General features: G+C 54.2%; 2 protein-coding genes across 3 annotated transcripts in view; one reads left to right on the top strand and one right to left on the bottom strand.

Moving 5' to 3' along the window:
- LOC144731184 (transmembrane and coiled-coil domains protein 1-like) overlaps positions 1-3,152 on the top strand; it is a 39,415-nt gene extending 36,263 nt beyond the window's left edge. The window contains exons 8-9 of one of the 2 annotated variants that reach the window (XR_013587925.1): positions 235-371; positions 742-830. Coding sequence is in view for 1 of the 2 variants with exons in the window: in XM_078612153.1 (XP_078468279.1) it covers positions 742-1,062 (321 nt within the window). In the remaining variant the exon portion in view is untranslated. Of the gene's footprint in view, positions 1-234; positions 372-741 lie in introns of both variants that reach the window. The other variant, XM_078612153.1, reaches the window with a different exon arrangement.
- Positions 3,153-4,667: 1,515 nt separating this feature from the next.
- Positions 4,668-13,872, bottom strand: part of LOC144731185 (keratocan-like) — a 33,186-nt gene continuing 23,981 nt past the window's right edge. Inside the window, exons 2-3 of the mRNA XM_078612156.1 lie at positions 10,393-11,447; positions 4,668-7,804 (exon numbers count right to left, since the gene is read on the bottom strand). Coding sequence (XP_078468282.1) covers positions 7,647-7,804; positions 10,393-11,440 — 1,206 coding nt within the window. The 5' untranslated portion in view covers positions 11,441-11,447 and the 3' untranslated portion in view covers positions 4,668-7,646. The remainder of the gene's footprint in view (positions 7,805-10,392; positions 11,448-13,872) is intronic.

Consider the following 13,872-nt stretch of genomic DNA (forward strand, 5'->3'; position numbering starts at 1 on the left):
GGCCACTTTAGCTATCACCTGGGACATGAGGTCATAGAGGGCATCTGACTCATCGGCCTTGCCTGCATCCCTCCACTGATGTTCATTTTCGGTGGGGGCAAATGCCACCAACACCTCCACCATTCCTCGCATTGCGTTGATGGGGAGACAAGCCCACAGTAGCCTGGGGCTTAGAGCTTCCCACACCTCACCACCATGCTCCCATTCCCCCTCTATTCCTTTGTTGTTTGGCAGTCTGCCCGGAGTCAAGGACTGTCCACCCCTCATGGTGACTGGAGCCAGGGCTAGTCAACCGGACCTCCTGAATATCACAGAGATCCAGGTGGTACTGGTCCAGCTCCTGACAGAGGAGTGGCAGCCTCTCCTTCGCAGTGAGCATTCGGACATTTTACGTTTATGGAAGAACCTGGCTGCCCCAAATGGGGTTTGGCCAGGAGACGTCGTGGCCTGTCCCCCCAGGGCCTCCGGAACAAGCTTAATTAGATATTTATATTGTGGTTTTGTCGAAATTGAATTGAAGGTGGAGGTGTTACCACCCCCTCGCACCCTTCCAGAGCTCCCGTTGGCCGCTGTGGTGGCTGCAAGCACCATGAGGGGATCAGCCGATGGAATTGGCCTTCCCCTGATGGCATATTTCACAGCCACCACAGCGTTACCATCCTGCACCACCCAACCACCGACCGAGCCGCCCACTCGCTCACTGAACCGCTCATCCACCCGCCCGCCCGCGCGTGCGTGCAGGAGGCCCTCGAGTCTTGCCAGACGCGCGTCTCCAAGCTGGAGCTGCAGCAACAGCAGCAGCAAGTGGTGCAGCTGGAGGGGCTGGAGGGTTGTGCGGGCGACGCGCGGGCGCTGCTGGGCAAGCTCATCAACGTGCTGCTGGCGCTCGTCGCCGTGCTGCTCGTCTTCGTCTCCACGGCCGCCGGCTTCCTGACGCCGCTGCTGCGCACGCGCGCCCGCGTCGCCGCCACCGCCGTGCTGGCCGCCGTGCTGGCCGTGGCTTGGCGTTCACGCGGGGCCCTCACCGGCCTCCTCCGCTGGCCCCCGACGCCGCCAGAGTAACGGCGGCGATGGTGGCGACGTCTGCGGCGCTAGCGGAAAGAGACCCCCCCCCACCCCGTCCCAGCGGGTCGCGCGATCGCTCGTTTGGTTCGTCGCTCTGTACTGCGACAGTGGAAACTGCTGCCAATGTCCACCAAGGGCGGCGTCCACCCTGGTTAGTGTCCACCCTTGTTAGTGTTCACCATGGGCAGTGTCCACCGTTGGCAGTGTCCACCGTGTTCAGCGTTCCTTGGGATCACTCCGTGCCCCAAGTGGCAGCACACTTATGCCACACATGGAGACAGCTGCCACTGGGGGATGCCCTTGGACGGAACACTTGGCGATCCAGCACCCCCCTAACCCCGCCTGTGTTGCAATGCGTTGATGTTAAGCGCTCTGAGATGCCATCAGTGTATCGGGGCACCTCTCCACCACCATCGCCACCGCACTGTGTTCAACAACCACCGCCGCACTTTGTTCAACAACCACCACTACCACCACTACCACCACCACCACCGTGCTGTGTTCAACCACCACCACACTGCAGGTCACAACTCACACAATCACCCACTCGTTCACCTACCCACTCTCACCCGCTCACTCACCCCCTTACCTCATCACTCTTGTGTCTACTCACCCACGCGTTCTCTCTCACATACCCACTCATGTGCTCACTTACCTACCTGCTCGGCCACTCACTCACCATTCTTTCACTCGATCGCATTCACTCTTCCATCGCTCCCACTGCCGTGCCTCCGGTTCCCGCAAGCGTCGCTCCCCGCGCACTCTGTCCTTGTCCACGCCGTGCATTCGCCCCGCATGCCGTGCCTCTCTTCGCCCGGAACTCGTCCCCGCGTGTGTCCGCTGGTCGTTGCCACCCGTCCAGGTCACTCGGGACGCGGGCAGCTCACCCCGCTGTGGCAACGCGAGGGGTTCTTCCTGCCCGCACATGGCCTGGCTCGTTGAGCCAGTAGAAGGTGGCATTCCTAGCTCCTTTTGTTGAACTGTGAGGTCTTTCCGTTCTTCCCAATGTGAGCACTTTTTTCCTGTGTGTTCTGTACCGCACGTTCTGTACTGTGTGTTCTGTACCACACATTCTGTACTGTGTGTTCTGTGCCGCATGTTCTGAACTGTATGTTCTGCTGTCGGTGAGTCCGTAATTTCAGCAGCATTGGTTTAACAAGAGAAAACCTCTCGACCGGTTTCAGTGTCTCAGAGAACCCCCACCCCCCCCTTAATGTCGAAACTGGTCCGGAGACGGCCATTTGGCTGATTGGGATGGGATAAACTAAACAGGGATGGGATAAACTAAACAGGGACGCGAGTGTGAAGGAGGCGGCGTGACGTTGGTCACCTCCAGATGACGCTCGCCACGATTCGAACCACTCGTTGGCGCTCCACCGCATCCCCCTGCCTTGCCGAGCCACCAGGTGTGGAGGTTGGTGGGCCACGCAAAAGACAGGCCTCGGCCTCGCCCGCGTTTCAGCCGAGATGTGCAATGTTATTTATTAGTCCCACTGCGGGCCCCCTCCCGAGGACCCTCGTGGCGCACAATGCCCCGTGGGGCGGGGGAGATGGCCTCGGGGTGACGCCTACGGGGTGACGGTCTAGGGGAGACGGGGAGACGGCAAGTCGGGCCGCGTCGGGGGGCGCCTGGTCGGTTTATTTTTCCACTGTGGAAGCCGAGCCGTGCTGACTGACGTCACGCGCGTGCGGTGAACGAGAGGAAACGCGGGTGGCGTGACACGGTGATGCTGCGTGAACCCCACCTGCGTACCGACCGACGTCACGTACGTGTGAACCGGTCATTTTCCCTGCCCCTGGCCCTGCTTGGCCCCGAGTCAGATTGGGACACCTCGTGAGTCCAGCAGCAGCAGCGCATCATCACCCCGCGTCAGCGTGGCCCGGATGTGCCAGTGGGACAGGGCAGTGTACATGTGTGTATATATAAGTGACTGCGGTGGGTGAAGGGGTGGCAATTTGTGCTTGCTGTGTTTCAGCTGCCTATGTATTTAAATAATCGCGATGGTATTGTAGTAATAACAATAATAAATACAGCGCTGTGGGTTTCACACGCAGCCCTGCTCCGTATGGAGAGCTTCACCCGTGAAGATCGGGCTGCACGCGTGCTTGCATCCGGGATGATGTTTCCCTGCTGCTTGGTGCAGCAGTGTGCATGGTTGTGGGGTGTTGGGACTATGAGGTGAGCAGGAGATGCGCCAGATTCTTGAATCCGTCTGAGCGGAGTCTTTCGTGCGCGTGGTGGGGTTTTTTTCCGTGTCCTCCGAGCTTCCTCCCCACGCAAAGCCAAACTCTCACCGCTCGGGGAATTCACGGCCAAACAACGCAATGTGGCAGCAGCAGCGGCAGCAGCATTCTCCTGAAAATGGCCTTAAGACCGCTTCCCAAGGTGAATGCATTTTCACGTTTTTTTTCTTTATCTCATAATAGCCAGAAACACCGTCGGACCGTCTCATCTGTTACATTGAATTGCTACTACAGCCATGTGGCAATTATTGGATGAAGGCCTCCTCAAGGCATGTCAATCATGAGGGTTGTTTGACTGCCTCACCCATGCTGGTCAATGGGGGTTTGGCGAATGCCTTTTCCAGCCATGCGTGCGGCAGGATGGCATGGGGGAGGCTGCAGGTGAATTGGGGGGCATTGTTCACCTTCGATATCGCTCCGGGCGGGTTGTACAAAGCTCCCTTGTTCTCGTGCACCTCATTAACAAGATACCATCGAGCCCTAACAAGACAAAGATCCCCCGCCCCTCTGTAGCCTTGAATGGGCTTGTTGGAGCAAGCGCGGAGAGCGAGCAGCACGTGAAGGCCGTAACAGCACACCTGTGAAGGCCGGAACGGGACACCTGTGAAGGCCGCCACGGCACACCTGTAAAGGCCGACACAGCACTCCTGTGAAGGCCGGAACGGCACACCTGTGAAGGCCGGAACGGCACACCTGTGAAGGCCGCCACGGCACACCTGTGAAGGCCGCCACGGCACACCTGTGAAGGCCGGAACGGGACACCTGTGAAGGCCGGCACGGCACACCTGTGAAGGGTGGTGGTGTGGCCACCACAATATGCCCAGAAGCCTTCGGGCTTTCCGCGTGCTGATGTTCGCGCATCGTGCCCAGGTACTGTGCTCGTGTGCGGCGAAGACGACCTCCTCCACGCCACCGCTGTTAGCCAGAAATCCAATGGCTCGGTGGCTCAGGGCGCTGGCGCACGCTCACACACAAGACCCCCCCACACACACAGCTTGCACGGGGGGGGGGGGGTTGACTCTGCCCATCATCCCCCCCTTCTAATTTGGTGGGGAAGATCAACAGTGGACGACCTTTTGGAGTTATTTACCCCCACCACTGGAAGGTGGCGTTCCACTACCCGCTCTAACACAGGATGAGCACCGTGGCCTCACGACGCTAACTTGGGGGAGCAGGAGGCGACTCTCACTCCGCGAGCCGGCTCAGGCCCACCGCGTGCCCACGACGCCTCGTGCAGAAACTCTTCCCCGCCGCACGAGGGGTAGACGGCAGTCGTCGTCAATCGCCAGGCCCCCGGCGGCGTGACCAAAACGTCGGGCACGTGCCGTCGCTCGCGTGCAAAGGACAGCGCAGGGTCGTTGATTTCCGATACGTTTTATTTTGTAAAGCACCATACGAGAGGGTGGCCTGGGCGTGCCCAAACCGACGCGGCGACAGCTCGTTACCTAAACCAGGGGTGGGGGTTGAGGGGCCCTTTCCTGCAAACCACTTCGTGGTGGCTGCGCAAGGGTGGACGTCTGGCCATGGCTCAAGTGTCGCCCGGCCTCCGTGCCTCTTGCCCGTTGGCCAGACGGTCACAGGGTGAAGCGTGCGCGTCCACCCCCGAGGAGTTGCGAGGAGGAGGAGGCCCCTTGCAGTGATGGGCGACGTGGCCGGGCACGACACCAGAATTTGAGGTGGAAATTATTCCCCCTCTCGATCCCGGTAAGCGCGGAAAAGTTGCGACTTGCGGCGATAGATAGATATCAAAGTGGTGGGCCCTACAGCGACTGTGGAACATGTGGAAGTCACGGGTCGTGTGAGGTGACGTCACGGGTCGTGTGAGGTGACGTCACGGGTCGTGTGAGGGGACGTCACGGGTCGTGTGAGGGGACGTCACGGGTCGTGTGAGGTGACGTCACGGGTCGTGTGAGGTGACGTCACGGGTCGTGTGAGGTGACGTCACGGGTCGTGTGAGGTGACGTCACGGGTCGTGTGAGGTGACGTCACGGGTCGTGTGAGGTGACGTCACGGGTCGTGTGAGGTGACGTCACGGGTCGTGTGAGGTGACGTCACGGGTCGTGTGAGGTGACGTCACGGGTCGTGTGAGGTGACGTCACGGGTCGTGTGAGGTGACGTCACGGGTCGTGTGAGGTGACGTCACGGGTCGTGTGAGGTGACGTCACGGGTCGTGTGAGGTGACGTCACGGTTTGCTTCCCCCACCCCTGCGCTAAAACTTAGCAAACAAATAATCAAGCAACTAGAGCACCGAGATAAACGAGCGCACCGACGAAGACGACGCCTCGCACGCTCATGCGGCGGGCCTGGGGGGGGAGGTTATGCGAGAGAGAGAGAGATATGCAGATATAGAAATTGATAGAGATACAGAGATGGACAAAGAGAGATCGAGGAGAGCCATCCTCACCCGCGTGGCGTGTAAACGTCGTCGCCACGCGTGCGTAGGAAAGCCGTTACACACATTTAAACAACGTTCAAATCAATTCAACGGAGAGGTGGTAACACACGGGACCGTGGGCGTGCGTAACGAGTAGTGGTTTGGGTTATGGTCGGGACAAAGGGTGGAGTGGTTGCAATGGCGGTGGGACGAGCAGAAGGATGAGAATGATTCTGGTGACATTCAAATTTGGATTCGAACCGTTGAAGAGTTTTTTAAGAGGCGACCTGAGGTCAGGACAGTCGACACAGGGACAGGCGAGCAGCGAGATGATGGTGGTGGTGGTGATTACGGTAATGATGATGTTGACCTTGTGATTATTGGCAGTGGTGCACAAGGACAGCCAACAACGACTCGGCGCGTTCCGTGTCAACACCACCACCACCGTGTGCGTGTGGGGGTCTTCAGGAGGGGAAATATATAATGGGCAACGTTTCGGGCAGTGGCCCATTATAGCACATCGGCCACGGTTACAATCATGATGATCGCCACGGTTACAATCATGATCGCAATGATTTACAATCATGATGATCGCCATGATTACAATCATGATGATCGCCATGATTACAATAATGATCGCCATGATTACAATCATGATGATCGCCATGATTACAATAATGATCGCTACGTTTACAATCATGATCGCCATGATTACAATCATGATGATCGCCATGTTTATAATCATGATGATCGCCATGATCATCCGTCATGATTTACATAATCCCCATCGTATTACACTATCACCATTATCAACATTGTCATGATATCATCACCATATCTGGGTCGCCAGTATCTCAATCATCGTGAGATTAACAACCATCGCTTTCGTCATTAGACCCCGTGCGTGCGTCGTCTTAAATGGGGGGAAATAGAATAGACGACGTTTCGAGCAGCAGCCCTTCATAGCACATACACTTTTAGCATGAATGAGTGTATTTGGTTTTAATAGGTTTCTGATTATTCAAGGTGTTTGCTACTCAATAGCCACTCTATTTGCGTAACTATGACTCTATTTTATGCCTCTAACTATTACTATTATTGCTATCATTATAACGATTACTCTCATTATTACTCTATTCGCGTAACTCTTCCTATGCCCAATTTACAAACCGCTCATCGTCAGTAAAGACGTCTCGAATGTGATTGTTATCAGCCCTGCCCCCCACCACCTCCGCGTGGTGTAAACAAGTCTCCAACTCATCCACTCTATTCACGCGCTGTGAAGAAGGGGCGGGGGGGGCATTGCCCGAAACGTTGCCCATTATATTTCTACATTTTGTTCTCTCAATGCCACACGCGCAGACGGTGTTGGCCTCAGACGCACGTATGTTGATGTACGTTGAACTTCTTTGCCACCGTACATAGCCGACCGTGCTAATCGGAGGTGTGGGATTACTTTTGTGGGGGGGGGGGTCTCACGCCGAGACGTGGAGAACCACAGCATGGAAGGGGGGAGGCCAAAGCAGCTGCTGGGCTGCACCTCTTACCCCTCTGTAAGCCGAACAACTCATACGGAGGCGATGGGGGGGGAGCCAATTGAGGAGAAACGAGAGGCGTTAGTTTTGCGATACCTCCCCGTGATGTTGGTGGTGGTGGTGGTGATGAAGAAGGAGAAGACGACGACCTCGTGGTGATGGTGGTGACGAACTCACTATCTCAGAGTGATGGTGGCCTGGTGATGATGATGATGATCAATAACCTCGTGACAAGCTGTCCTCTTTAAATGAGTCAGATTATATCGGTGGTCATCTCGCTATAACCATTGCGACGATCATGATGATGATCTTGATTCGTGATGATATGGGTGATCATCATTATGTTCACGATGATGAGGATGACGACGACCTTGATTTGTGATGACGATGATGATATTAATGGTGGCGGTGAGCTCGCGTCACCTCGTCAGATCATGAAGGCGTGGAGGAGCGGGAAGCAGATGATGATCTCGGTGGTGCTCAGGGCCCTCAGCTCGTTGTCGTCGAGGCGCAGGTAGCGGAGGCGCGCGGGCCCCGCCGCCGGGATCGGGTTGCGAACGTCACACACCTCGGACACGTTCCACGCTGCGGGCGGGCATCACGCGGTGGGCACAGACCACAAACACCCAACCACCACAAACATAAGCCACAAATCCATAATAGAGGTTGTTTGGGTTAGATCGCATAAATATATAAATGTGTCGTTAAAACCCGCCACCACCCGACACAGCCAACTAGTAAGGGTTGTCACGTAAACAGAACATTCCAATTCGTCACTAGTACAGCACGCCGGTGTATTGGAGAGCCAAGCCATAACATTTACAATCTGAGTACGACGTTTCGCCAGTAATTACAACTAGCTTCAACAGGCGACAGCCAGATTTGTGGAGAAGTCCACCTGTGTCGTTCCTTATATAAAGGCGTAGAGGTGGTGACCGCGCTTCTGCGCTCTTGCGAAAAGTGGGGGAGAGGCGATTAATGAGTCAACGTCCATTAAGCATACGCATTTTGCGAGCCCTTTGAACTTAACCTTCCTGTTCATTGTGTGTATTAAAATATCCCTACCAACGATAATCCCTATTGAAGTATGGTGGCCTGTATAGGCATCCATTTAAATAATGTATTATTTGATTATTCGCTTCCACGCAGCACTCAGTCGGTAGCTATCTGAACGGTTAAATTATTTTTCTTTATTTAAATTTCGATAGATTATCTAATTAGTCTTGGCCAGTAGTAGCTAGTTTTGCACAAAACTTCAACATAAAAATCAAACCTTGTTGGCACACGTGTTCTGCTACTGCTGACAGTTGTATTTGGGAGAATTTAAGATTTCTCTGATGTTCTTTTAGTCTCGTGCTGATCATTCGTCCTGTTTGCCCAACATAACATTTGCCACAAGTGCAGTTAATCCTGTAGACACCTTCTGTTGATAGTTTCGGTAATACATATTTTTTAATACACACAATGGACGTGAAAGGACAAGATCAAAGGGCTCGCATAATGCACATGCATAATGTAGGGTTGACTCATTAATCGCCCCCCCCCCACTTTTCGCAAGAGCGCATAAGTGGGGTCACCACATCTACACCTTTATATAAGGAACGAAACAGGTGGACTTCTCCACAAATCTGGCTGTCGCCTGATGAAGCTAGTTGTAATTACTGGCGAAACGTCGTACTCAGATTGTAAATGTTGTGGCTTGGCTAGTGACGAATTGGCACGTTCTGTTTACGTGACAACCCTTACTAGTTGGCTGTGTCGGGTGGTGGCGGGTTTTAACGACACATTTATATATTTACACGATCTAACCCAAAAAACCTCTTATCTAACCCAAAAAACCTCTTATGGATGATATTGGTCGCGAAAGCCTACGTGCTAAAATAAACCACAAACACGGAACACAAAAGTCAACCCGACCGCAACCGGTAGCCTCCCAATAGGACGCAGGGGGGAGGGGCTGTGGGTGACAGGGGCTGTGGGTGACAGGGGCCGCCCCATGGGCAGGGCTGCAGGAACATCGCGTGCCACAGCCACCAAACGGCTTCAAACTAAGCCAGACGTTTTTGCTCTTGACGCCGTGACGTCGAAGCGCGAGCCCCTCCCCCCCCACGTAATGCGCGGGGCCCGGGGCGATCGCCCTGATTCGCCGCTTGCTCTAGGGACGGCTCTGTCGAGCAGCACCGATCGAGGCCGGGGCCGCCACCACGACCGGTCGCCTTTGTCTCCCCCGCCCCAGTGCTGATGTTTACCCACCGCATCAAGCACTACTCATGGAAGGGGCAAGTTTTGACGATTCGGGATTTATCGTCACAGATGGATGTTAGCCGTGGGCGGGTAATCGAACCCGGTGACCACCGCGCCATCGCTCCTCACAGGTCCACAGTGTATAGCACAGGTCACGCCACACCGCAGCACGGGTTACACCACACCGCGGGATAAGTCACACCACAGCATGGGTTACACCACACCATCATTCACATCGCATCCAACGTTAACACCATATCTTCCACCAACACCTCCATCATGACCATCACCACATGGGCATCCACCAATTCCACCATCTGTTAATGCTGCACCACTACCACCACCATCTGCTCCTCCATCCCCATTACCATATTTCAATACCATCCCCACCTCCTCAGTCACCACCTTCCTCTCTACATCCCAAATTCACCACCTGCACCATTACCACCACCATCACTACCTGCAAATACAAAGATCCCCCCGTATAGCCTTAACAGATTGTTGGGGCAAGTGCTGTTTGTGAACACCTATAGAGGCCGGCACGGCACACGAGGGGGTGGGTGACCATCACTACGCACGGCCGCCTTTGTCTCCTCAGTGGCGATGTTTACCGTACCAGGTACTCGTTTGAGGCTGAGTCAACCTAGGGGAGGCCCAGGACCGATGCAGATATTCATCACCGATGTTAGTCGTGAGCGGGAATCGAACTCAGGTCGCCGGGTTCAAAGTGCAGTGCGCTAACCACTGCGCTGTCTCCCCACATCTACTCATCCACCACCACCACTATCTTAACCACCAACCCTTAAAATGTTTTATCAACCATCAATTCCAATACTATCGCCACCTGCTCATTCATCGCCTTCGCCTGCACATCCCTAATCTACAACCACCACCTTCCATCTCTGTCATCCACCACCTGCCCAGCGCACCTTTGATGTGGTTGTGGTCGAGGTGGAGGTGCTCGAGGCGCGGGGTGAAGAGGGGCACGCGCGTCAGCCCGTTGTGTCCCAGCGAGAGCTCGAGCAGCGTGGAGATGTTGAAGATGCTCCTAGGCAGGCCCGAGTCGGTGAGCTTGTTAAAGGTGAGGCGGATGGAGAAGATGTGATCGAGTTTGTCGAAGTAGCTCTCGGGGATCTCGGCGATGGAGTTCCTTTCCAGGAAGAGCTGGTAGAGTCCCCGGGGCAGCTGCGGTGGCATCTTGGTGATCTTGTTCTTGTAGAGGTTCAGCTGGATGAGACCCTTCAGGCCGCGGAAGATCTCGCCCGAGAGGGCGCCGTCCTCGATCTGGTTGGAGCTCAGGTCGAGGAGGAGGAGGTTCGGGAGCTTGTTGAAGGCGGCACCGGGCAGCCGCGCGATGCGGTTGTGCGCCAGCTTTAGCTGCTGCAGGCTGCTGGGGAGCGGGAAGGGCAGCTCCTTCAGGTCGTTGTGTTCCATGTAGAGGTGCAGCAGGTTCTTCATCTTGGAGAAGACGTTCTTGGCCACCTTGTTGTTGGCGATCTTGTTGCGGTTCAGGTTGAGCCACCGCAGTTCGCTGGCGTTCTGGAAAGGCTCCAGGGGTACCGCCGAGATGCGGTTGTGCTGCAGGTAGAGGTGCTGCGTGCGGTTCGGGAGGCCGGGCACGGCGCTCAGCCTCCGGCTCTCGCAGTTCAGTGCCGTCGAGAAGTCTGGCGAGCAGAAACACTCGCGGGGGCAGTCCGAGTAGAACTGCGGCCCGAAGTAGAGCAGAGGGCCCGCTCCCACGTCCTCCTCCTCCTCCTCTGCTTGCTGCTGCTGCTTCTGCTGCTGTTCTTGCTGCTGCTTCTGCTGCTGCTTCTGCTGCTGTTGTTTCTGCTGCTGCTGTTGGGCTTTCTTGGCGGGACCGGTCCGCGGGCGAGGGGTCCGCTGAGCCCCGCACAGCAGAGACGGGAGGAGCACCACAAGCAGCAGGAGGAGCAGCGGCAGCAGACGTGGCGTGCGGTGGTGGTGGCCGGGATTCATGGTGGCTCTGTGTGTGGGGGGAGTGTGAGCCACGGGGGGGGGGGGGGGGGGGGTGAGACACGGGGGGGGGGTACATTAGGTATCACACCCGCCAGGCGTCATTTCAGTCACAACCCATGGCACCGCCTGGGTCTGTTGCATGACCTGCCAGCAGCGAGGCTTCAACACTTCACATGGTTTCGAAGTGCACCTAGCCTGGCATAGGCACATTGATGACATCACCATCACTTAGTGGCGAATGTCGCCTGTTGGTATTGAGGGAGTAAGGGGGGAGTGGTGAGATAGCAGTTAGCGCGCTGGTTCTACACGTTCTGCAGATGTAGATGCCACTGGTTCTTCGTGTTTTGTAGATGTAGATGGCACTGGTTCTTCACGCTCTGCAGATGTAGATGCCACTGGTTATTCACGTTCTGCAAATGTAGATGCCACTGTTCCTCACGTTCCGCAGATGTAGATGCCACTGGTACTTCACGTTCTATAGATGTGGATGCCACTGGTTCTTCATGTTCTGCAGATGTAGATGACACTGGTTCTTCATGTTCTGCAGACGTAGATGCCACTGGTTCTTCACGTTCTGCAGATATAGATGCCACTAGTTCTTCACGTTATGTAGATGCCACTGGTTCTTAATGTTCTACAGATGTAGATGCTACTAGTTTTTCACGTTCTGTAGATGTAGATGCCACTGATTCTTCATGTTCTGCAGATGTAGATGCCACTGGTTCTTCATGTTCTGCAGATGTAGATGCCACTGGTTCTTCATGTTCTGCAGATGTACATGCCACTGGTTCTTCATGTTCTACAGATGTAGATGCCACTGGTTCTTCACGTTCTGCATATGTAGATGCCACTGGTTCTTCATGTTCTGCATATGTAGATGCTACTGGTTCTTCACGTTCTGCAGATGCAGATGCCACTGGTTCTTCACGTTCTGCAGATGTAGATGACACTGGTTCTTCATGTTCTGCATATGTAAATGCCACTGGTTCTGCACGTTCTGCAGATGTAGATGCCTTTGGTTCTTCACGTTCTGCAGATCTAGATGCCACTGGTTATTCACGTTCTGCAGATGTAGATGCCACTAGTTCTTTACGGTCTGTAGATGTAGATGCCACTGGTTCTTCACGTTCTGCAGATGTAGATGCCACTGGTTCTTCATGTTCTGCAGACGTAGATGCCACTGGTTCTTCATGTTCTGCAGACGTAGATGCCACTGGTTCTTCACGTTCTGCAGATGTAGATGCCACTGGTTCTTCACGTTCTGCAGATATAGATGCCACTAGTTCTTCACGTTATGTAGATGTAGATGCCACTGGTTCTTCATGTTCTGCAGATGTAGATGCTACTAGTTCTTAACGTTCTGTAGATGTAGATGCCACTGGTTCTTCATGTTCTGCAGATGTAGATGCCTTTGGTTCTTCACGTTCTGCAGATCTAGATGCCACTGGTTATTCACATTCTGCAGATGTAGATGCCACTAGTTCTTTACGGTCTGTAGATGTAGATGCCACTGGTTCTTCACGTTCTGCAGATGTAGATGCCACTGGTTCTTCATGTTCTGCAGATGTAGATGCCACTGGTTCTTCATGTTCTGCAGACGTAGATGCCACTGGTTCTTCACGTTCTGCAGATGTAGATGCCACTGGTTCTTCACGTTCTGCAGATATAGATGCCACTAGTTCTTCACTTTATGTAGATGTAGATGCCACTGGTTCTTCATGTTCTGCAGATGTAGATGCTACCAGTTCTTCACGTTATGTAGATGTAGATGCCACTGGTTCTTCATGTTCTGCAGATGTAGATGCCACTGGTTCTCCATGTTCTGCAGATGTACATGCCACTGGTTCTTCATGTTCTGCAGATGTACATGCCACTGGTTATTCACGTTCTGCAGATGTAGATGCCACTAGTTCTTTACGGTCTGTAGATGTAGATGCCACTGGTTCTTCACGTTCTGCAGATGTAGATGCCACTGGTTCTTCATGTTCTGCAGATGTAGATGCCACTGGTTCTTCATGTTCTGCAGACGTAGATGCCACTGGTTCTTCACGTTCTGCAGATGTAGATGCCACTGGTTCTTCACGTTCTGCAGATATAGATGCCACTAGTTCTTCACGTTATGTAGATGTAGATGCCACTGGTTCTTCATGTTCTGCAGATGTAGATGCTACTAGTTCTTCACGTTCTGTAGATGTAGATGCCACTGGTTCTCCATGTTCTGCAGATGTAGATGCCACTGGTTCTTCATGTTCTGCAGATGTACATGCCACTGGTTCTTCATGTTCTGCAGATGTAGATGCCACTGGTTCTTCACGTTCTGCATATGTAGATGCCACTGGTTCTTCATGTTCTGCATATGTAGATGCTACTGGTTCTTCACGTTCTGCAGATGCAGATGCCACTGGTTCTTCACGTTCTGCAGATGTAGATGA

The sequence above is a fragment of the Lampetra planeri genome, chromosome 38 (genome assembly GCF_965212315.1).
Source record: "Lampetra planeri chromosome 38, kcLamPlan1.2.h2, whole genome shotgun sequence".
In the NCBI taxonomy this organism is placed as follows: Eukaryota; Metazoa; Chordata; class Hyperoartia; order Petromyzontiformes; family Petromyzontidae; genus Lampetra; species Lampetra planeri.